Source organism: Adiantum capillus-veneris, chromosome 25 (genome assembly GCF_014529385.1).
Source record: "Adiantum capillus-veneris isolate H3 chromosome 25, ASM1452938v2, whole genome shotgun sequence".
NCBI classification, from domain to species: domain Eukaryota; kingdom Viridiplantae; phylum Streptophyta; class Polypodiopsida; order Polypodiales; family Pteridaceae; genus Adiantum; species Adiantum capillus-veneris.
Window position 1 is genome coordinate 131,318,819 of NC_140955.1, and position 25,429 is coordinate 131,344,247.

The 25,429-nt window shown below is 48.0% G+C and overlaps 1 protein-coding gene across 1 annotated transcript in view; it reads right to left on the reverse strand.

Annotated features, from left to right (window-relative positions):
- Positions 1 to 25,429, reverse strand: part of LOC147425667 (NAD-dependent malic enzyme 1, mitochondrial-like) — a 123,795-nt gene that overhangs the window by 92,577 nt on the left and 5,789 nt on the right. Inside the window, exon 2 of the mRNA XM_086499521.1 lies at positions 10,781 to 10,877. Coding sequence (XP_086355647.1) covers positions 10,781 to 10,877 — 97 coding nt within the window. The remainder of the gene's footprint in view (positions 1 to 10,780; positions 10,878 to 25,429) is intronic.

Genomic DNA, 25,429 nt, shown 5'->3' on the forward strand with positions numbered 1-25,429 from the left:
TGCGAGGATCACGATCACTGATAATCGATTGTGGCATACCATGGTACTTAAACACATTGTACATGAACAAGCGTGCCATCTGATCAGATTTTATCTTCTTCCTGACAGGGATAAAATGGGCCTGCTTGCTGAACCTGCAGATAATGGTCCATATACCATCATTCCCTGTTGGCGTCCTTGGAAGATCAAAGATAAAGTCCATAGCAATGCTTTCCCATGGCTTATCCGGAATCGGCAGTGGTTGTAACAACCCTGGTGCCTTTTGCCTGTCAAACTTGACCTTTTGGCAAACTATGCATGCTCGCACAAAGGCATCCACATCTCTCCTCAAGGTAGGCCAATAGAAGAACGTCTCAACCGCTTTAACTGTAGCGTCAATGCCACGATGCCCTGCATACGGTGGGACATGACTCTCTTCCATGACCTTATGTCGCAGTGGCCTAGTGACACAAAGTCTGCCATGCATCATCATAAAACCATCTCTGAGGAGGTAGTGCTCGTGATGTTGCCCCTCTTGTAACTGTTCAAAGATCCTTGCAAAATCTTCATCAGCAGTATATTGTTCCTTCATGTCATCTAACTCATGATGATAAGGAATTGACACAGCTGAAATTTGTGGCTTTCTTGATAACGCATCAGCCACAACATTCTTCTTGCCTTCCACATGCATAATCTGGAAGTGGAACATGGAAAGAATGTTTGCCCATCGCATATGCTTTTCGGATAACTTTGACTGTGTCAAGAAGTATCGCAAGGTCTGATGATCTGTTTGGACAACAAAATCAGCACCTAAGAGGTAGTGCTTCCAGCTAGAAAGCGCATGAATCACGGCCAAGAGCTCTTTCTCATAGACTTGCATAGTCCTCTCTGGCCCTTGCAAAATTCGGCTTTCATAAGCTACTACCCGATCATCTTGCATTAGCACTGCTCCGATGCTACTGCCACACGCGTCACACTGGACCACAAATGACTTCCTGAGATCTGGCAAAACAATAACTGGATCTGAAGTCAACTTTTCCTTTAAGAGACTAAAAGCTGAAATCTCTTTTTGGATCCATCTGAAAGTGACCTCTTTCTTTTGCAATGCGTGAAGAGGAGATGCTATCTCTGCAAAATTTCTGATAAAACTTCTATAGTAGGAACACAATCCCAAGAAGCTTCTGACATCGTACACAGTCTTCAAGTCTGGCCATGTCTTGATAGCTTCGACCTTTGCGGGATCCATTCTAACACCATCCTTTGAGACTATGTGGCCAAGAAAGTGAATCTCTTCGAGGAAGAATTCACTTTTCTTAGGATTGACAAGTAACCTGTGACTGCGCAGCTCTTCGAACACAATGGTCAAGTGACGCCTATGCTCCTCTTCATTCTTCGAATACACTATCATGTCATCGAAGAACGTTCCAACAAACTGTTGATGCGAGCGGAAAATCCGGTCCATCATTCTGTTGAACATGGCAGGAGCATTTGTTAGCCCAAAAGGCATCACTAGAAACTCATAAAGACCAAATGTCGTTCTAAACGCAGTCTTGTGCACATCCTCTAGCCTTATACGAATATGATGGTACCCACTCTTAAGGTTTATCCTGCTGAAAATTGCAGGAGCCTCTAAACGATCGAGAATATCATCAATTCTAGGAATAGGGAACCTATTCTTGATGGTATTCTTATTCAACGCACCGTAATCAATACACATGCGCCATGAGCCATCCTTCTTCTACACTAGGACCACTGGGGAGCAAAAGGGTGAAGAACTAGGCTGAATCAGCCCCTTCTCTAATAACTCCTCAACCTTGCCCATAATCTCTTTCTGTTGCGCCGCACTAACCCTGTAGGGAGGTCTATTTGGTGGGCTACACCCTCGCACCAAATCTATCCGATGGTCCTCAGGTCTCTCTGGCGGCAATTGCGACGGTAATGAATCAGAAAAATAGTCACTAAACTTTTGCAAAAATGCTGACCTTTCTTTATCTAACACAGATAAATTTGACTGATCACTATCTGAGACATCACGTGCAAAAATCAAGTACACAGAAAGATGATTCTTTATTACAGAAGTGATAGCAGAAGCAGATACAATAGGGACTGATTCTCCTTTAAGCTTTACATCCAAGATGTGAGTTTTGCCCCTATGCTGTACAGTGATCTTTTTGTTGTAGGCATCAAGACTCCATGCACTCGGAACATCCACGGGATCCCCAACAAGGCGTCACAACCTTCCAGCGGCATGATGTAAAACTCTTCAGTGTCCACATACGACTGAATATGCAGACGCAGTTTTCCAATGATGGGAGTAACACACTCTGAGTGGCCAGGACATGACAACCGTGCCTCTGCTGTGTACCCCATCTCTTCAGCTCTGATGCCCAGCTTTATAGCTAACTCTGGTGAGATAAAGTTGGCTTTGGCACCTGGATCAAAGAAGATGAGTGATGTCTGATCCCTAACTTTACCCCATGCCCTGCATAACTCACTGGCATCTGTGCTCGGCTTGTCACCCACCATGTCTGGCACTAAACCTGCCGTGGGTTTTGGCTTCTTGCCTTTCTGGTCTTCTTTATCCTCTGAGTCAGCTGGCCTTTTCCTTTGTGGACAATTGATAGAAAAGTGACCAGGCTGCTCGCATATAAAGCATTTGTTCTCAGCCATTAGGACCTTCTTTTCCTCGAGCGACTTGAGCACAAAAGGCTTCCTTTTTGTTTCTTTGCCTACGCTCCAGAAGTCCCGGCTGAATCCTTATCTTTGGTGGCCTTTTCGGACCCCTGTGACGCATCAGGAGCCGTTTTCACAAAGGGCTTCTTCGCTGAATTTTTCTTTTGCTGCCCTCCTTTGTCACTGCTCGGAAATCCATTGTCCTCTCCTTTCAACAAGGCAAGACCAGTGTTCACTTCCATAAGCTGAGTAAGGGTAGCCACTCTGTTCTTTGTACAGTAATCGCGAAGCCCTTTAGGCAGCCCACAACAGTACTTCTCTATCTGCTCTGTCAATGGCACAAATCTGTAGGAGGTCACTGAGAGTAACGCTTTACAAAACCTCCTATTGTACTCCAGCAAGCTCTTGCACGAAGCTGAAGTAAGCTGGTGCCAATCTGTCATGACGTCGGCTTCAAATTCATTTAACAGCCAAGCACATGCAAACATTTGCTTGAAGTAAACCCAAGTGGCGGGTGCCTGTCCTTGCATTAACAATGTCGTCCACCATGTAAGCGCATTGTCCTTTAGGAAAGTGGCAGCTTTCCTGACCTTCGAGGCATAAGCTGTATCAAACTGCTGGAAGAAAGTGAGGGCCTTTGTCTTATCCTCGAAACCACTGAAGGTACTAAACTTTACTGCTGCACCACCTTCTTTGTAAGCAGTGCCCCCAAGTTGTCATACGGAATGGTCTGCAACATGGGCACTGTAGTAGGCATGATCGTCACGTGTTGGCCATTCACATTTTGCGTCAGAGGTGCGATATCTGGTTGCTGTCCAGAAAAACCAGCCATGCCAAAATGACCCTGTGGCACCCCAAACTGGCCCTGGTTGCAGTGGAAACCTTGCTGCATGCCGATACTACCATACATGGGGTTTGGCATAATGCCTTGCATACCCCCGAACACTGTTCCTGGCATGTACGGCTGACTTCCAGGCGCATAACCAGCCATACTTTGGAACACTGATCCACCCCCGAAATACTCAAGATGTACCGTGGGTGGTGGAAAAACTGAGTGCATAGCCTGGTATCCAGCTCCCTGTCCATTCAAGACAGCATGCTGGCTCTGAAAGGTGGCGGGCTGAACTGGCATAACCTATGGAATAGGCGTTCTAGCCACCTGTTCAAGCACGGGAGGAACTTGCTTTGGAGCCCCCGACTCCGCAACATGCGAGTGTTCCCTTTCCTCCTGCGCCACATGAAGTACCTGGGCTTGAGCTTCAACAAGCTCTGTATGCGGCGTAGGTTGCCTATTTTGTTGTTGCACTGGTGGTGCTTGCAAGAATTCCATAAACCTCGGATTCTGCACCAGCTGCGAAAAGACATTCACCGCAACAACTAACTGAGTCTTGAACGCATCGTCCTCAAGTTGCCCAGTCATAAAGCCCTGTACTACTAGGGGGACATTCACGTTGACAGGAGGTACAGACTGACGTGGCCGTGAGCTCTCGCCAATCTCAAAAACTAGAGGAATCTCCTACCTGTCCTTTGAAGAGGAACCCTCTTCCATAATTCCCTTCCCCTTGTCGGCCATAGTGTAATTCCCCGCGTTCCTGCACTGTGTGTCTTTACCCTAAACAATCCAGGCTCACTCTTTGAGGAAAAAGTGATTGATGTCTCGGCAACGGAACCATGAAACCGGCCCGTGGGACGGTAGACGTTGGCTTTCACCCGAAATTCTTTACTTTAGACACACACACACAGAGCACTTTGCAAAGAGAACCTGCGACGAGAATTAACACTTTGAATACACACACAGCTCAGAAGCTAGAATACTCCGAGCAGACACCGACAACCTGTAGGCCCCAAAATTGGCGCCCCTTTCAGTATTTCTTTATTCTTTATCAAAGGGAATAAAACTTGTGATCTCCCACAAGCTGCCCCGCACAATCTAGGCTAAGAAACACCTGTTCTAGCCCGATTTCGGCAACATAACTATACTAGGATGCTTCACACTCAGTATCCCCACGCAATAGGTGACTTTCCCGACACATACGGACACTTTGCAAAACCTGGCGAGAATCTCCAGCACGCTGAATTCTCTGTTTTCTGCCCCGAAAAAGCGCCAGTTCACCTGTACAACGATCCCCTTGCATCCCCGAACCTCCTGGGGGTATTAGGGTCCGTTTAGGGCCGAAACCCTAAACCTGCAAAAATACACAGCAAGCTGTAATTCCCTGTTTTGGGCTCCGTTTCGCGTGCCAATCGCATCCGTAGCAAGACCTCGAGCTCCAGCACCTGTAGGGCTACTTGCCCTTTGAATCGGACGAGATTTCTGGCGTGAAACCTCTCCGAATTCACCTGTACCTACGGGGGATTAGCCGCTAGCTAATCCAATGCCTGTGCAAGAGGCTCTTGCCTCGGCAATCGCGCATGAACCCACATAACTGTACATTGGTCAAATGAAAAGCCCACTAGTAGGGCATAACATACTGCTCGTAGGGGAAAGAGAGGGCAGTGCATAGCGTGCAGGGCATCACTCCTGGCACCGCACTGTACATAAGAGGGAAAGGAAGCACTCCATAGCTCTTAACCGGTGACAAATGCAAAAGGAGGCTCTCCCAGCTTAAAAATTCAGCGCCCATTTTTCTGCATGAGGCAAGTTCATGAATTTTTGCCACTTGGCGCATTTACAAGCATTTTCCCGTTTCGGGTTCGTCGCTTAAAAATATCTTGACCGGTTGCCCAGTTGACTTCGCGGCAGAGTTGTAAAATGTTCCCCTAGTCATACTAGAGGTAATGACGCGAACACATTTCACGGCCCAAAATAGCAATTCCCTAAATTTTAGGAGATGCTTCCGTTGGGCTCCCACTGGTCTTCTGACCATCTATCCTCATTGGGACCGCATCCAAAAGTGCAATGTGGCCCAACTGTCGGATACTTTTTGTTGGTAGTCCCGCCTTGACTTCATGACTTAATTGAGTTCACTTCCTAGTATCCACCAACTTGCTAAGTGCGACGGGGGGACCTATATGATCTTGCTCTGAGCCTAGAAATCCTCTTACCATACGAATTCCAGTGCCGACCACTTCTCGTCTGCGGGTGAAACTACCGTTCACATTGGCCATACAATGTCCGACCGTTTGCTACTTCAAGAAGAGGGTCTCAAAACAAATAAAATAAACCCCATTGGAAAGAAACCAACAACCAAGGTTAGCAGTTGCCACATCTTTGTGACATAGTTAATAACTGCCACGTCCCCGTGATAGTCTTTACGGCTTAAATTTGCTTCTCTTTTCGGGGCTGATCTTGCCGGTTCTTCATGGCTGAAAAACGCTGCATGCTGAGGTCTGTCAAGGCTGAAATTATGCTAACGCTGTAGGTTGCAAAAACGCTAGCTGCAGGGGTTCCTTGGCGATGGTGCCCTGATGCAAAACGCCAGGCTGGTGCAGTTCCAAAAACGCTAGTGGAAGGGGTTTTCTGGCGATGGTCTTCTTGCTTGGTGGGGGAAACCGCCAAGGTCCTGTTGAGAAGTTGCCTCTTGAGCTTGGTTCCTTTTGCCTCTTTTGCCATTTAGTGCTAACTTTGGTTTGCTTATATATTTTCTTACCCAAATTGCCCTACCTACTTTTGTTGGAAAGTCACTTAAATTAATAAGTGAAAAATGCCAAAAATAGGTAAAATAGGCTAAATGCACTGGAAAATTCCCCTGATGGAATCTGATGGATTCTGATGGGAATACTGATGATCATGCTGTGTGCAACTAGAGGATATGCATCTGCACTAAGTGACTGGACATGCACGGTCTACGAATAGACTCACAAAAGTGCCACATCACTTCTAAATCTAGACTGACTAGATTGACTGAACCCTGATCATGTTGTAGCTCGTCCACAGACACATAGGGCTGGATGTGTCACGTGACTTCCCCTCCTTTTCAGAGTGAGGTACTGGTATCGAACTGTATGGCGTCGAGGGAGATCGCCAATAGCATCCGGAATCCTGGAAGGGACTCTTCGCCGGCCCACTCTGATGTGTGGGTCATGCGGTACTTGAACTTCATAAAGGTCCGCAATGCTTGCTTCTTTGGGCTGCGCCCAAAGTGACACAAAGTCTTCTATGGCTCCTTCGATGCTTCAACTTCATCTAGAGTCATGCTTCTTTCTTCTTCAAGAATCTCCACGGCTGAAAATTCCTGAAACCACTTCCAACACAAAAACATGAACATACCCATTCCATGTAAAGTGAGTGGAAAAAATATTGTCTTCCTCAAAGACTGTGCATGCAATGTAGATGAACAAAGAGACGGAGTGTCAAACTGTTCACCACACACACGCAAACAATGAGATCTAATCTTTCTCTTCTGATCTAGAGCAATGAACTGTGGCAAATCACAACGGAAATGCCCATGCTTGGTGCTCATACTTTCAAGTGCTCTTTCTATAGATGTGTCATGCCAAGGAAGAGACATGGAATGTGACTTCCTTGAATGCATACTTTTCAGCTTTTCATGGAAAATCCGTATACATTCGTGCTCATCCATGAGTGAAACGTGCTCAACGTACAATATGTCGTGCCTAGGAAAAGGGATCACATAAAGACGCTGACTAAAATACAGGAGACGATCACGAATGAAACACTCGCACAATGCGTACGTATCAATCATGCGAACACATAATACTTCCTGTGAGGGTTCTTTGGACCTAAGCTCGAGAGCCAAGATCGGTTCTTCTTGAATGATCGAATCATCCTGTGGGGGTTCTTTGGACCTCGACTCGAAAGCCAAGATCGATTCTTCGTGATTGATCGAATCTGCAACGTGGTTAGCTTCGCTAGAAAAAGCATCAACTAACACATCATCCTTGTGAACAATCACATCATCTTCATGCAACTCATCATGCTTGTGAAAAATCACACCTTGATCATGCAAATCATCATGCTTGAGAGAAATCACATCTTGATCATGCAAATCATCATGCTTGTCTTTATCATCCAAATCATCATGCTGATCATTGTCAAGCAAATCATTATCATGCAAATCATTGTCATTCAAATCATCATGCTGCTCACAATCATGCAAATCCTGTGTGTCATGCTTTGGAGAAGAAGAGACTGACAGAGTTTCCATCTCCTGAATCTCTTGCATCTGTGCCGGCACTTGAGAAAAGAGTCGCAAGAACTCTTGCATGTGTTGCTCGTGCTGTTCTTGTCTTGCCTTTCTTTCTGCTTCTCTTTCTGCTTTGTCTTCTGTGTGCCTGCAATCCATTTTTGCTTTTATTTCTACGTGTCTGCGATTCATTTCTCCTATTCTTTCTGCATTTCTTGCTTCGCGTTCTAAGTTCCTTTCCATAAACATCAACTCCAACTCCTCCGTAGGAGTTAGTGCAATCCTTGGCGTAGATGGGGAAGGGGGAGGATCGGAAAAACCTCCTAGTGGGAAAAATTCTTCTTCGCCTCTCTCATGCTCATCACCTCCAAGGAAAGTATCCATTCCGCTTCGAGTGATGACCATCCTGAAGTCGTGGGTTCTTGTGGGTTCTTGTGATCTTGGGTTCTTAAGTTCACGAGGAACTTGGGTTCTTGGGGATCTTGGATTCTTAAGTTCACGAGGAACTTGGGTTCTTGCGGGTCTTGATTCTTGAGGTTCTTGAGGTTCTTCTTTCGCTTGCAAACCGTGTTTGAGAAGGATCTTCTCTTCACCCGAGTTCTACTCCTTTTCGTGGGCGCACCCCTTGAAGGCCTTGCGCTCACACCAAGGTTGTTTTTTCCCACCTCACGTCAATTGGCCGACCGCTAAGTGCACGGTCCGCTCTCAATGAGTGAAAAGAGACACAAGGGGAGGCTAGACAAGCCCTTCTTTCCAGAGATTCCTATCACTCTTCAAAAACACGATTAGGAATCGACACGCCAAGAGAACTTGGGTTCGTGCGACCGCAACAAGCAAAAAAAAATTCTTGTGATTCTTGTGGTTCTTTCCTTGAGTGATACAGAACACTGTCAAAGCTCTGATACCAATGTAAGGTGCAACGGAATGATTGTTTGCGCTTTGCTCAAGATGAGTGCTCCGAACTGTGCTCAAGGTTCCATTTGTTCTTATGGAAGGTAGAGCCTTCCGTTCTTAAAGAGAGAATGCTATGATCACAAACAAAGTGAATGGACACTGTGCGTGCAAGTGTATGAGACTGAGAGATAGAGAGAGAAGAGAATATGACACCAGAGACGTTGTCAAACCCTCCTCCGAAGGTCCCACTCTCGTCGGCAATAGTCGTCTACTTATGATTACACAATCTGGTACAAATGGAATGCATGAGACTGATGCAAGTCTAGGCTATGTTGACGACCACGACGGGGATGACGAGGCCGACACTAGGGCTGAAATCTGCAATCTTCCTACTGCTGTCCAAAAACGCTATGGGCTGAAATCTGTGACTAAGCCAAAAACGCTGATTTGGGGGCTGTTTCTGGTGGGTCTTTGACGCTGAAATTCTACAGGTATAGGGCTGAAAACTAAGGTTCCTAATGGCTGAAAACTGATGGTCTTTACGGCTTGAATCTGTTACTCTTTTCGGGACCGATCTTCATGGCTGAAAAACGCTGCATGCTGAGGTCTATCAAGGCTGAAATTCTGCTAACGCTGTAAGTTGCAAAAACGCTAGCTGCAGGGGTTCCTTGGCGATGGTGCCCTGATGGAAAACGCCAGGCTGGTGCAGTTCCAAAAACGCTAGTGGAAGGGGTTTTCTGGCGATGGTCTTCTTGCTTGGTGGGGGAAACCGCCAAGGTCCTGTTGAGAAGTTGCCAGCTAAGCTTGGCTCCTGTTGCCTCTTCTACCATTTAGTGCTAACTTTGGTTTGCTTGTATATTTTCTTACCCAAATTGCCCTACCTACTTGTGTTGGAAAGTCACTTAAATTAATAAGTGAAAAATGCCAAAAATAGGTAAAATAGGCTAAATGCACTGGAAAATTCCCTTGATGGAATCTGATGGATTCTGATGGGAATACTGATGATCATGCTATGTGCAACCAGAGGATATGCATCTACACTAAGTGACTGGACATGCACGGTCTACGAATAGACTCACAAAAGTGCCAGATCACTTCTAAATCTAGACTGACTAGACTGACTGAACCCTGATCATGTTGTAGCTTGTCCACGGACACATAGGGCTGGATGTGTCACGTGACGTCTAATAAGCTAATTCCTCTCCAATTCAGAGAGCTGTATATGAAGTGCGTGTAAATTATATTGGAATGGCGGTAGTTCCCCCATATCGAGGCCATACTTCGCAAACCACCTCTCTACTGCAAAATCCCATGTGTCTCCTCCCCTGGACAGCCAATGGCTGAGAAGCCTCCCAAGACTTCACAGTGATTCCTCTTAACTCTATGAATAAACCTGCTGTCTAAAAAAGTGTCTCAACCACCATGGCATGAACGTCAAACTCTGCTCCTACTATATCGTGTGGTACCAAGGGTTTGCCACGAATCATCCTCAACAGCATAACAGCCTGAGGCCTCTCAATCTATCTCCAGTCCTCCTGTGACAACCCTGGGGCCCATACTGGAGGCTAATGTAAGTCTTCCAAAAATAACCTTATTCCCGCAAATCTAGATTGAGCCACATCAGTCAAAATCAGTTGGCATATGGAAGTTCTGCTCTCCAATTCGGGTGGTTTGTGATAAAGGTCAATGTTGGAAGCTTTTATGCATCTTCTATAGGTTACCTTGGATCCTGAAGGCTTCACAAAGTGATAATTTTGCTGAAGAAAGCCAGGTCCTTGTGAATCGAGACTAAACTACAACTTCAAAAAAGGCGAGCAGATGCTGATTCAAGCCAGAAAAAAAATTGATAGCATCATATTGACGAAGGCAAAGTAAGAAACGAAAGCTGCGAAGAGGATTGATTAGCTGAAGGAAGATGTAGGTGAAGAAACTTTGACTAAGATTATTGAGTCGCTTTCACTGAAGCAACAGTAATGCCTGTTATTCTTTCCATTGATGCATTTGCTACAGCTTACATAAAACCTTTAACCAATAATAGGCTTGTTGAAGATGCTCTCTAAAAAATAGAGTCACAAGTTAACCAACATCGATCAATCTAAAGTTTAATTAAAAGAAGAAGAATACTTCTGTGTTTAGAATATACTCACTAAATCTATCAATCTGTTGCTGAAAAGTCATAACACGAGGGGGCAACAGGCCACGAAGATCTAGCCTATCTCGTTCTGTCAAAGGAAAAGCAGTACCCTGCAGAAAATTTAACAAATTGTAAGTTAGTAAATGAGCCAAAAAATTTCACAGTATGCATGCTTAAGGATGCTCTCTAAAGTGTAGCAGAAATATGCGTAATGTGGACTATAGTGCCTTAGGTCTATTCTGTGCAGCATGCAGAATCCTCACTCAGCACAAGATGGTGACAAGAAGAATAGCAGTAACAATGAGCGTGAACCTAACATATCCCTGGAAATTTTGCAACTCTTCTATGTTTGCTTTTAGCGCTTTCACATCACAGAACACGTTTGTGCTCCTTTGTATCTAACCTTTTTGGTGGGTTTTCCTCGCATTGAGGTTTCCTACTGGTATATTAATCAAAACAGATTTACCAAAAAAAAAAAAAGTGTGTGTCTATGTAGTAGACTTGGGCACCCCAAGTCGAAAATCGGGCACGACACACGAGAGAATCACTTAAAATACATCACAACTTTATTACACTTTTAAATTAGAGAGTCGACACGGCTTGCCGTAGTTCCGTGCCCACAGGTATTGGCCCAAAAAATCTGGCGCCCCTTTCGGTATTTGTTTTTATATTAATGCTTGAGCAAAGTTACAGCTCCCGCGGGCCCTCACTGCTTAATTGCTCGTCAATACACTGAGGGGAGAAGTGGCCTTGGGTTCTTATTAAAGGCCCTTGGCCATTCAAACTCAAAAGCAATTTACATGAAAAGCTAGCGGAAATCACGAAAACCCGTACAACCTACCACGTGGCACAGCTAGCGCACAACGCGGAGATCCGTACTATTGCCACGTCAACATGTCAGTGCAATTTGCGGAAATCCATATTGCTGTCCACATCAGCCCCTTCTATCCTAGGTGGTCATGCCACGTCATCACTTTGTGACATACCCACCTCTTGAAAGAATTGTAATCGCCCTCGATTACGCCTATCAGACATAAGCCATAAACCAGTTTAGTAGACACTGACCGACGCACTAGACGACACAAATCCAACATTTGTACAAAGACAACAGTCACATCACATCACATTCAAGTCATATCACACAGAATCCATTCAGACCTAGGACCATGATTCCTGGTAACGTATTTAGAGAGAGAGAGAGAGCGGTGGAGTTCCGTGCCTAGATGCATTGGCCCCAAAGATTGGCACCCCTTCTCGATATTTCTTTGTTATCATGCTTCAGAAAGTACAAGGCCCGAGGGTCCTCTATAACGATGCTCCCAAGCAAAACTACCCAAGAGATGAGGCCCTGGCACCGGCCTAGGCAAAATCAGTTACATAAAAAGCTTCACTTCTAAAAGCATATGGCCCAAAACCCAAGCGCCCAAAGGCTGCCCGTAAAACGCACCACAAATCGCCAAAATCCACACAATTGCCACATGTCATCTTCGCAAAATGCAGGCCAGTCCGTACGCTGCTGCCACGTATTTACACAATTTGCGTCCTAACTTTAGTTTTAAAGGTTTTAAACCCCTCGGCCGGGTTCAATAAGTTGTTGGTTAGGATTTTAATTCCTAACCCCTCTAGGCCCCTCGAGAGGAACCTACAAGTTGGAACTTCTTCTTCTTCTACTCCTTTCACTAGGGTTTTTTAGGCCCCTTATGTCCAACATCTGTCCTTTAGGCCATGCCACATCATCGCTTTGTGACAGTGTCAAGGGAATCATTTTCAGCTTTCATGTGCAGAATTTAGTGGCCTCGAATACGCTCTACAGGCCTGGCTTTATAGCTCGCGATCGGAGTTCTTGGCGGGAAGATATGGCGAGTTAAAGGTATATTGTTTGTCTGCCAAGGATCTGCAATGTTTATGCTTGATGCTACAGGTGTCCTAACGATGCTGACGATGGTGGAGATCAGAAATTTCAAATATATTTATGTGCTCAAAGATGGGAGCTTTGCAGCTCTTCAATCGGATGTCCCACCAGAAGTTATGGCTCGAGGCCAGTGATGTTCGTGAACAAATGGTTGTCAAAATGGTGAGCATAGGGTACGCGGGCGAGTAATGGGACGGGTCCCAGTGAATGGACCGGTCTACCCTCAATTTAAGAATACATAAGCGCCACTTTTAGGACAACTGAACGCGGGCTGCTGGACGATTAGCTCAGCTAGGAAAGAGTCCGTTACCTTTGGATTCCCGCTCGATTCGCACTAGCAGCGAAGTCGTAAAAATGGGCCTGGTTGGTATCGCATCTCGCCCTACTTTTTGTTACGGGCGACGACAGTGTTTGGACTAGATCTTCCTCTCTGAAGTGCCGATTGCGTCAACACTTATGCTGCACGTAGATCTTTCTTGTCACTGTCAATCGCACCCCTCCTTGCTCAAAATGAAGTAGCGTAGACGAAATCCACCCAGCCCCATGGTAAAGGTGCTTAATATGGCCCCTTTACCCTAGGGGAGGACTGTGAGCCTAGAATGTGGGCATATCGAGCCTTCCACATGGTCCAAAGCGTGATGTTCCATATCGTGGTGAAAATTCTCTCTTGCCAGCAAAAATCCAACTGGTAAGCTCTGGGATCAAGTGTAGAGCGACCGGACTATATCCAAAGGGAGTAAGCATAAAGACCAGATCTGTCAGCAAGCCCTGAAAAGAGGGGTGTGACCCCGGAAATTACAAAAGCCATTCATTTTCCCCCCACGTTACGAATGCCCACTCTAATCAACAAACAACAAACTACCATCCACACCGGCTACGCATATGGACAAATTTAGAAACATTGCCTCAAGCATGCTCTGAAGTACATCTCTAACAAGTCGGATCATGACCAGTGACTCTAGAAGGCGAGGACAATCCTAGCAAGCGGGAACTGTCCCTTAGAAGGACGAACAGTGGATCAGTCACACCATTAGTAATTATCAAAGGCCGTTACTACAGTAACTCCTGGAAGCTATAAATAGGACCCGTTACATTATAATTGGGCTTCTTGCTTCTTACTTTCTTGGCTTAGTTGCTTATATTTTGGCTTTAGCTCCCAAGTCTTCTCGAGTTACAATCTCTTCGCCTCTAGCTTCACTCTGTAATCATTTGAGCTTAAACCCATTACACACTGTACTGGCTATCCTTGAACTATTAATCTGAAACTACAAATACTTTTCCAATCGTCCAGTATGTCTCTCGTCTCAGTATACTATTTCAGTTTAGTTAACTATTTCAGTCCAGTGAGTTCTCTATTCTAGTTCCACTAATTGAATTGACGACCTAACCAGTAGCTTTAAATTCTAACACTGGAATCAGCTATCTGAAGAGATCAGCTCCAGTTCCATTTTGGTGATCACGATGGTTAGAGTTGTTCGCTCTTCGACCAGAAAACTCTTATCTCCCAGTTAAGCCAGTCGTGATTGTAAACCATCCACCCGGTTAGGCACTAATTCCAGCCGCGTCAACCCTATTCTTGCGGAATCAGAAAGAGAGTCTAATCCTGAGAAGGACCCGGTGACTGAGACTGAGGCTCAAGAGGACCACAATCACGCTATTGAGGCCAAGGACTCTCAGCACTCCAATCATTCCCGGAGGAGAAGGGCTGAGCAAGAAGAATGCAAGACCAGGAGTTCTCGATCCACACAGGGATGTTGGGGCCAAGGGCAACAACTACGTCACAGTTCCAGCAGAAAAGCCAGAGAAGAGACGAAACTGAGACTGAAGAAGAAATTGACAGGGATGCTAATACAGATCACTACAAGAAGTCTTTATGACGAAGCCAGGCTCCCAAGGTCAGAAGAAGCAGAGACGATGCTGACCGGCATGATTATACCTCTTCATTGAAAATCTCTTTCCCAGTATTCAAAGAAGGGAAGAAAGATGATCCAGATGTTCATATCCAAGCTTTTGAACAATATGCTGAGTTGAAGAATATTGATGAAGATGACTGGGGAGAATATTTTCCTCAGACACTGAAGGATGCAGCAAGGAACTGGTACTACCATTACCCAGCTTGCCAACTCAGATCATACAACAAATTGCTCAAGGCTTTCAGATTGGAATATAGAGACAACAGGGGAGATTAGGACATCCTCTGTGAGCTAGATAAGATTAAACAAGGGAACTTGTCAATAAGAAGTTATGTTGAGAAAATTAAGGAGTTAACCAGGCAGTTGCAGGAGCCACCATCAGAAAAGAGGCTACGCGCATGGTTTTTAAATGGGTTCCGCAGTAAGAAGCTCAGAGAACAGGAGATGCCTGCACCAACAAAGAAATTTAATGACTTGGTGCAGCGAGCTCTAAAGCTTGAACAGCAGGCTAAGAAGGAGAGGAGTCACAAGAAGAGGAGGTCCAATGGTAGCACTTCTTCCACTGAGAATTCTCATTCCAGTGAGACCTCCAGTAGCTCTGAAAGTAGCTCAGATGAAAAGAGCAAAGACAAGGCCATGAAGAGGTCTTGGTCCAAAAAATTGATGAAATCATAGTTACATGGGACGGCGGGTCGGGGTCAGGAACAGGGACGGGGACGGGACGGCAAAAGTCAAGAAACGGGGACGGGGTCGGAACGGCAAAAAAAAAAAGTTTTTTTTGGCATTTTTTGACCTACACACATGCAACACACATAGAGCATCACTTTGACCACAAATTTACACTAATTAGACCAAATAACATGAGTGATATAGACGCAAATGTGCTCGAGAAATAAGGACCAAAGGGAGGCTTTTATAGCCATTGGGGTGCTTCAAAGTTCAAACATATGGCTATTGGAGAGGAACTAGCCACTAGAAATGATCAATTTTTCAAATTTTTAAAAAAGTCTCCTGCCGTCCCCTCCCGTTCCCTGCCGTCCCCTACCGTCCCCTCCTGTTCCCTGCCGTCCCGGGGACGTTTTGCTTCCATTCCGGCTTGGCAACCCTTTTGCCGTCCGTCCCCGCCCGTCCCCGTCCCGGAATCGGGCGTCCCCCGTCCCTAGGATCCGTCCCCTCCGTCCCCTATAACTATGGATGAAATGGCCCGGCGGATTAATGAAATCAGCCAGACGAGACAACCAGTTAGAAGAATGGAAACCTGGTGTTCAAGGTGCAAATCTAAAGATCATGTTTCCAATGAGTGTCCATAATGTACCTATTGCAAAGCATATGGTCATTTATGGAACAATTGTGGCATTCGCATTCATCACTTCAAGAAGGGAAAAGATTTGTCTATAGTGGCATTTACCAATGTTGAACCAGCCAGAGTGGAGACAGCCAGTGTACCCCAAGAGGAGAAATCAGGTACCAGTAGTACTGGTATTGAGCGCGGGAGGTACCAAGGAGGTACTGGCCAAGGCCAGGGTCGTGGTAACTTCCAAAATCGAGCCTTAACTGTTATACTTGTGGCAAGTATGGGCATTTTGCGGCTCAGTGTCCAGAAGCACCTAGCACTGTGGCTATTGAGGCGAAAGCCCCAGAGCCAGTTCCAGTACGAGCAGTTACACGCAGTAAAGGGGTAGTCATTAAGGAAATTCCAAATGAGCCGGCCAAACCAGTCAGTTTTGAAACTAGCAAATGGGCTCAGCAAAGAGAGGTGTGGAAGGCAAAGGGTAAAGAAAAGGTAGTCGATGAAAATGACAGGAGCAGAGAGAACTGGCGGCTAAGATCACAGAAGATCTAGCCAAGAAGCTGCCAGAGCAGCCGGAAAGTTCTTCATTCAGAAGATACCAGCCTAGTCTTCTAAAAAAACATAACTAGATCAATCAGGGTCTGGGATTCCTGAGACTATGTTGGCTGCAGTTCAGGGACTGGTGGAGGAACTAGGGAACGTTAAATCAGATATAACTGCAACAGGAAACACTGAAAGAGGCATAGTAGGTACCAGAACAGAGGAATGGCATTGTGCAGATAATTCCGATTCTTCAAGTTCTGATAATAACTCTGATCAGGAGAGAGAAGAAATTCATGTTAAAATCTGTGAAAGAATTCAGAAATTGATAGGTGAACTAAATGACATTAGAAAAACTTTGTTTGAAGCAACGAAATTCATCAGACAGCAAAGGAAGGCTGAAGCGGAAGCCAGAGCAGTTGACTTGGCTGCTGTCAGAGATGATAAAGTGCCGTTGATCCAGTTAGACACAGCAGAGATTCACTTCAAAACTGTTCAATTCACACTTCAGTCGACACGGCCTGGCATAGTTCCGTGCCTAGAGATATTGGCCCCAAAGATTGACGCCCCTTTCGGTATTTCTTTTTGTATTAATCTGTGTTCAAAGTACAAGAGAGTGGATAGGTGCTCGCTCTCAGACTCTGCGTCGAGATGCCCAGAGAAGTGAGGGCCTAACCCACTTATTTATTGGTACAAAGGATGCCCAAAGGCAGAGCCCCAAAAGCAATAATCCAAAAGCTTCTCAAAAATAAAGCAACTGAGCCCAAAAGCTGCTAATTCAGCCAGCGTATTTTCCGGAAATCCGTATACTCTCCCACGTCAGCAAGTCAGCGTAAAAAGCGGGATTTTCATACAGCCTGTCAACGGATTTTACGGAGTATCTGTACAGTACTGCCAAGTCAGCCTGCCGCCACGTTTTGCGGGCCTGTACGCTACTGCCAGCCTGTGTGAGTGTGTCCGGGCATGCCACATCACCAGTTTGTGACATCGCCTTTTTGAAGCTTTGGGCCTCTGCCTACGGGAATGTTCCCTTGGCGGTGTGAGCCGACTTCTGAGCAGGTGTGGGCACAAGAACGGGCTCTTTTGTAGGCTTTGATGCAGTAGGACAGGAATGTCTCCCTTAGAGAAGTTTGTGGCCTTGGAGGCTTCGCACAAGTGGGATGGCGGACTTACAAGGCGACAGCATCAAGTAGGCGCGGGCAGGGGGGCACCCATAGGGGCCGATCCGAATTGAGAGTGAACGCGTGTCACATGACACGTCCAACCCTATGTGTCCGTGGACAAGTACAGCATGACCACGGTTCAATTCAGTCAAGTCAGTCTAGAATAGGAAGTGATTTGGCATTTTTGTGAGTCTGTTTGCAGACTGTGCATGTCCAGACACTCAGATTAGATGCATATCCTCTAGTTGCACACAGCATGATCATCAGCATTACCATCAGAATCCATCAGGAGCAGTTTCCAGTGCATAAAACCTGTTTTCCCTATTTTTGACATTTTTCACTTATTTATTTTAAGTGACTTTTGTTGGGAACTGGGTAGGGCAATTTTGCTAAAGTAATATATAAGCAAACCTAGGGCTAGGCTAATCTGGCAGAAGAGGAGAAGTGCACCAGGCAATTCATTTGCAGCAGGCTACTCTCTCCCCCTCTCAAGCAAGAACCAACTCCCATCGCCTGGCGTTTTCAGCAACAAACTCCAGCGTTTCCAACCCACACCCCTGGCGTTTTTCAGCATCCATTCTCATCGCCAGCAACCCAATCAACAGCGCCTGCAAGACTCCGTAGATACAACGTTTTCAACAGTAAAACCAGCGTTTTCTCAGTTGTAAAACCAGCGTTTTCTCAGTTGTAAAACCAGCGTTTTCAGCAGCGATTAAGAGGGCAGCAGGTGGCATTTTTGAAGCAGCAAAAAATCAGCAAGAAACAACAGCAAGATCAACATTTTCTTTCAGCACCATGTACAGCAGAAGATAAGAGATTCAGGTTGTCGTCGCCGTCGTCGTATCCACTCATTGCATAATACTTTTCCAAGTTCGCATCAATGTCTTGTACCAGATTGTGCAATCAATAGCATAGACCTCTCTCGATGGCGAGAGAGGGGCCTTCGGAAGAGGGTTTGACAACTCCCTGGTGTCGTATTCTTCTTTCTTTATCTCTCAGTCTAAGCACCTTTACGCACAGTGTCTATTCACTTTGCTTGTGATCACTTGCACTCTCTCATTAAGGGCACGGAAGGCTCTCCCTTCCGTAGGCAAAAGCAACCTTGAGCACGATCGGATCATTCATCTTGAGAAAGAACAACAATCACTTCTGTTGCACCTTACATTGGTACCAGAGCTTTGGCAGTGTTCTGTATCACTCAAGGAAAGAACCACAGAAATTTCTTTTTGCTTGTTGCGGTCGCACGTAACCCAAGACCTCTTGGGCGTGTCGATTCCTAATCGTGTTTTTGAAGAGTGACAGGAAACCCAAGAAAGAAGGGCTTGTCCAGCCTCCCCTTGTGCCTCTTTTCCCTCATTGAGAGCGGACCGGGCACTTAGCAGCCGGCCAATCGACGTGAGGTGGGAAAAAGCAACCTTGGTGTGAGCGCAAGGCCGCCAAGGGGTGCGCCTGCGGAAAAGAGCAGAACTCGGGTGAAGAGAAGATCCTTCTCTAACACAGATTGCAAGCGAAAGAAGAACATCAAGAACCTCAAGAACTCACGAACCTCAAGACCCTCAAGAACCCAAGAACCCAAGACCCACAAGGATCCAAGTTCCTCGTGAACTTAAGAACCCAAGACTTCAGTGGATGGTCATCACCCGAAGCGGAATAAATACTTCGCATAGAGGTGGTGAGCATGGGAACAATTGTGTTAGCTTTACCCTTGGAACTCTCAAAATGAATGTAAGGGTAAAGCTAACACAATTGCTAAACCTAAGCTCCCTCCATATGAAAAGGTAGAACAAGGAATTTTAGGAGGATACATCACGTTGGAAGAGCAAAGCACTTATTCTAAGGAAGGTCATTGTTTCCATCGTCACATTAAGGGTCACATAAAAAGAACATGTCCTAAGATTGACTCTAATGAATCTAAAGAATCCACAAAACCCACTTCCTTTGTCAACGCAATAAATGACAACACGAGTGTGCCCCAAGTTTCTCATGACCCTCCCATTGATGAGTCTCTCATTAAATGTTTTGGGCATATGACGGGGCAGCGTTTTGTCATATTGTTTTACCCAGGTAGTATGCATGATGTGATTAGTCCCTTTCTTGTTGAGAGAGCCTGCCTAGAGGTTAGTCAGAAATCTCCTCTCGAGGTCTATGGCTTCGCTCCCGATATGGACTCTCTCATCACGAAAGAGTGCCTTGATGTGTTGTTAACAATTCAACACGCTGCTTTCCGTAGAAAATTTTTAGTCTCTCCTCTCTCAGGATGTGATATGATTTTGGGCATTCGATGGTTTCGTGAGCATAACCCTCTCATTGATTGGGCGGAAAATACGTTCCCTTTCAATGCCAAAAGTGACTCTCCCATTGTCATTCGTGGAGAGCAAGTTGTTCATTCTTTATCTCTCATTTCTAATGTGCAAGCGAAGATTGAAAAGATTCAAGAGACGGAGACTCTCTCAGTCTCGTCTTCTCCAACGCACGACACACAGGATTTGCATGATGATTTGAATGACAATGACGAGCATGATGATTTGCATGTGGAAAGAGCCCGCTTGGAGGTTAGCAAGACATCTCCTCTCAAATGTGTGAAACTCTAAAGAAATACACAGCGTAAGGCCCGCTGCTGCTGCACGCTCCCCCCCCCCCCCCCCCCCCCCCCCCCCTTGTGCCATCGCTCCCTCTCCCCCCCCTTTTCTCCCGCCCTCCCCCCCTAGCCCTCCCGCTGTACCCGTGCTCGCCCGGCTCTCCGACACCTTTTCTTCAGAACAGGTGTTCGGCGTTCTCGGCTGCAGATTGTTCTTCTCCGTCCGCTTCTTCGACTCAGCAGTAGACACAGATGGAGGCTCCAGCTCCGCCGCAGAGGGACTCACCTGAAGCCCCCTCGCCTAACCCCGCTGAGCCTACCATTCGACTTGCTCTTTCGCCGACAGAGCAAGCGAGCCTTGCCGCAGAGGTAGAGCGCTTGCAGGCGACTTCTATCATCTGCAAGGTTCTCGGCACCCGTCCTAGCAGAGGAGAGCTGCGAGACCTTCTCCAGGCCCGCCTTCTCGCAGAGGTGGGCAAGATTTTGGATGTCCAGATCCTCGAACGGGGGTACTACCAGATCGAGTTCGAGACTTCCAAGATGGCCTCCAAGGTCATAGCTATGAGTCCATTGGCTATCCGAGCATCACGCGCCCACTTTTGACAGTGGCGACACGGTTTTGACCCGACTTCGGATGTACTCGTAGAGGAGGCAGACATCCCCATCTCAGTCTGCTTTCCGGGTTTACGGAGGGAATACCTTCCACTGCTCTCTAGGATTGGCTCCGCCATCGGGACTGTTCTGGAGACACCTCGTACGGCAGCATCAGTAGCTGCCAAGGCGGCCGGCATCCCTTCAGTTCGAGTTTTGGTCAGAGATACCCACACGCTCCCGAAGGTCATCCTTTTGCCTCGGGTGAGTGGGGGTTGGTTTAGGCAGAGTCTGGAGTACTCGGGTCTCCCGAACCAGTGTTTCATTTGCAGACAGATGGGCCACCTAGCGAAGGCCTGTCCACGGAGGAGACCACGACCTGCACCTCAGCCTCAGCCCCAGCCTGCCAAGGCTGGGCTGCAGCCTCAGCCAGCGACAGCGCACAGATTCTGAGCCACCCTCCGAGCCTGGGGCTCCAGCGGAGGAGGGGTGGCAGCAGGCCCGTGGCCGTCGACGCCAGGGGCCACAGCGACAGCCTGGCACTCAGAGTGGCCCTCAAGTGCCTACTCTGCAGCAGTGGGTTCCCACGGGGAACCGCTTTGGTCCTCTTGAGCAGGAGGAGCCTCCTACGCCAGCCTTCTCTTCCGTTTCACCCTCGCCAGCCCTTCAAATTTCCCCTCTTCCTCCTCATCCCCTCCCCCGCCCTTTGCTCCCGCCCACTCCCCACCTCGCCCCCTTGTCTCTGTCGTCCCGCCCCGCTTCTCTTCTCCTCCGCGCCCCCCCCCCCCCCCCCCCCCCCCGCTCCTTCTCCCCCTCCTCCTGCTTCAGTACCACAGTCGACTCAGGAGACTGGCCCCTCGCCGGCGGCTAGGAGATCTCTTGGCAGCACTTTTGCCACAAGTCACCTAGCGAGAGAGGGTCAGCCCTTCTTGCAGCCCCCTTTGCAGATTCAGGCATCTTCCCTTGCAGCTATCCCTCGTGGTCTGACGAGCATTGACCTCCGACGCCGCTGGGACTTCTTCAATTACAGATTCACTCGCTTTCTCGGCGATTCCGCAGCAGACCTCGAGGCAGCCTGCTTCACGGTCCACTCTCTGTTCCTCGCCGCTAGGGGGACAGAGGCCTTGGACTCAGCAGTTGGTTTCTCCTTTCCTCTCTGCGGTAGGACTGAGACAGAGTGGTCCCTCGACTCAGTGGTGGGATGGTTGCATACACAGGTTCTCGAGTTCTCTCACCACATGGGAGAACTTGGAGTTACAGATTTGCTGCAGACTTTGTGGCCACTGGCCAAGTTTGCGGTGACACCCCCAGACTCAGCAGGATGTAGGCACATTGTGGTGTACTTTTTTGCTGATACACAGTGTTTGCCTTGCTATGTATACATACATGAGGACTCCTGAACAGAGGAGGTTGCTTTACGCTCGGCTCGCTCTGCTTGGGCTTGGGCCAGGCACTCACTACAGGCTCGCCTATCTAGAGGACGCTCGGATGCGGATTACTCCCCATCCAAGCCTGCCTCGAAGATAGCCCGTCTTGCTGCTGCGGCAGCATCTATTCTCTCTCGCTCCCCATGAGGATCGTCTCATGGAACGTGCAGGGATTAGGTGGGCCCCAGTTTCAACGACAACGGGGCCGATTGCGGCAGGAGCTTCAGCGTTGCCTTGTGGGAGGAGAGATTGATCTCCTTATGCTTCAGGAGCACCATTTGTCTGAGAGCCGCATCCGGCGCTGTGGTCAGATTTTGCGTGGACGTTATGATACCTTTTGGTCAGCTGCTTTTGGACCTGGAGGCATTGCGGACTCATTGCAGCAGGCCATTGTGGGCAGAGGGATTATTGTGCCAGGCAGGGCTCAGTGGATTACTTTGCAGGTTCAGGGTGGCCTTGTGGGCTTCCTGAACATCTGTGCGCCCAATGTGGCAAGTGCTCGTGCAGAGTTTTGGTCACAGATTGTTGAGTCTTTGCCACAGGTTGACCATTGGTGTGTAGGAGGGGACTTCAACATATTGGAGGACCCTTCTGACAGGATCGGAGGCAGCCATGCTACTGTGCATGGAGTCGAGTTAGCAGCTTGGGAGAGGTTGTGTATGACCTTGAGGGTCTCAGATACATGGCATCATTCTGGCTTTGTGAGGCCTCCAGAGAGTCTTGCCTTCTCTAGATCAGACCGCAGAGTGGGAGGAGTGAATCTATCGCGGATAGATCGCTTCTACACTAGTGACCACTTCAGTGACTTGGGGGGATCAGTGGGCATCCTGGCAGGGACATCCTTCTCGGACCATGCACCAGTGATCCTCACAGTGGCAAACAGGCAGAGGAGTGGGAGCACGATGCTTCGCATCCCAGAGCGGGTCTTGTTGGACACAGCACTCAGAGAGAGGGTAGAGGCTCTTTGGACAGAGGGCATGGACAGCCAGGCTCTACCGGCAGACAGAGTGGCCTTAGGCCTAGCTCAGCTTAGCCACTTTTTTCTCCAGGAGTCTTTGGCTCGACGGGCCGCAGCGAGAGAGGACGAGCAGCGTCTCAGACGAGGCATTGCTTCACTACAGAGGATGCAGGAGCAGCATCCAGACAGTCCATGGCTGGAGGAGCAGTTACAGCAGGCTCGACAGGAGCTTGCTTACACAGAGGAGAGGTGCCATGAGTTTGCCTTTCACCGACAGGCATCTCAGTGGACTCAGGTAGGTGACAGAGTGACAGGTGCCTTTTTTGAGACAGTAGGACCTCGACACTCGCATGCCAAGGTCACTCGGCTGAGGAGACCCGATGGGTCAGTTGCTTGTGAGCCTGAGGATATGCGTGCAGTTGCTACTGACTTTTACCGTGAGCTACTGACGGCTGAGCCCCAGTCAGAGAGACAGGATGCATACAGGGAGCAGGTTTGGGCGCAGATGCCTTGTCTTGTGACTGAGGAGATGCGCCAGAGGCTGGAGATACCTCTTCAGCTTGAGGAGCTGCATACAGCTCTTAGGGCCCTTCCTCGTGGTAGCTGTCCAGGTGAGGATGGGCTGACTCCCAGCTTCTTCTTGGAGTACTGGGACTTGCTTGGCCCAAATCTTTGTAGTGCCTTTCAGTACATTCTGCACACAGGAGTGATGCCGGATAGCATGAGTGAGGGCCTGATTTACCTCATTCCAAAGGAGGGTGGCTCCTTGGATGAGATTCGACAGTGGCGCCCCATCACCATCCTCAACTCAGCCTACAAAATTCTTGCCAAGGCTCTGAGTTTGAGGATTCGGCCACTTTTGGAGAGCCTTATACATGGGACTCAGATAGGTTTTGTCAAGGAACACAGTATCCTTGACAACATCTTCACTTTCTGGGAGGCTTCTGCCCTGGCACGTCTCCGTGGGGAGGACCTTGTGATTCTTCTTCTCGATTTTGAGAAGGCATACGACAGAGTTGACTGGGACTTTCTAGAGGGCATGCTTCGTAGGATGGGCTTTTCAGATGCTTGGATCAGAGGGGTGTCAGCTTTATACAGACAGGCTCACAGTCAGGTGCTTTTGGCAGGAGGTAGAGGTGAGCGCTTCATGCTCACACGATCGGTCAGACAAGGTTGTCCTCTTGCCCCCTTTCTCTTTCTGTTCTATGCGGAGGCGATGAGCAGATTTTTGGTGTCACAGCAGGTTGGTTTGAGGGGCTTAGCACTCCTGATACGGGGAGATGAGCTTCTGGACGCTGAGTTTGCCGACGACTCAGCCTTGTACTTAGAGGGCCAGGAGGCCAATTTACATAGGTGTGGGCAGGCTCTTGAGACCTTCTGCTGTGCATCGGGCGCATTGATCAACTGGAGAAAGACAGTGGCTTTCTCGGTTGGCAGTGCTCCTGTGCCAGAGTGGATGCAAGGAGAGGGTTTCAGGTGGATTCCCCCAGGGACTGCAGTTCGATACTTGGGTTGTCAGGTTGGTTTGGATTTGTCCCCCGAGCAGCAGACTGCTCCTCTTCTCCTGTCCATCAGGAGAAAGCTGTTACACTGGAGTTCAGCACGACTTTCGCTGGCTGGTAGAGTAGTAGTTGCCAACCAAGTGTTGTTGGCAACTATGTGGTACATCACTTCTTGCTGGATCTTCTCGAGTTCTTGTATCAGCCAGGTAGAGAGGCTGATCAGGAACTTCCTTTGGTCAGGTCGCGACACTCAGGTTGCCCGAGCCAAGGTGGCTTGGTCGATCATCACACTTCCTTGTTCTCAGGGAGGGCTTGGGATCATTGATCCAGCACAGCAGAGCAAAGCCCTTCTTGGGAAGTTCGTCGTCAAAGGACTTCTTCCAAGCAAATAGCCCTGGAAAGAGTTCTTGCTGCAGAGGCTTCGTGCCAGGGTGCCTCAGTCAGGAGGCCCTTGGCAACCTTCGACCAGATGGATCTTTACAGAGTTACGCCGAGTTGGTTTGAGCAGGAGACTGGAGAACCGATTCGCTCTGAGTTTGCTTCGCTCTTGGGAGCTCTTACGGCGTGGCCTAGAGCAAAGACAACCGACATGCACGGAGGAGCGCCTACGACAGCCCCTCGTCTGGAACCCCATGGTTAGCACTCAGAGAGGCCACTTGGTTGGGAGTAGGCCTCATGTTTCATGGGGTCCCATGGCAACAGGTCCAGCGCGCTCTCTAGGTGACTGGCTAGAGTTCACAGGTTTGTCAGAGCAGGTGCAGGGTGTCCAGCTACAGGGCATGAGAGG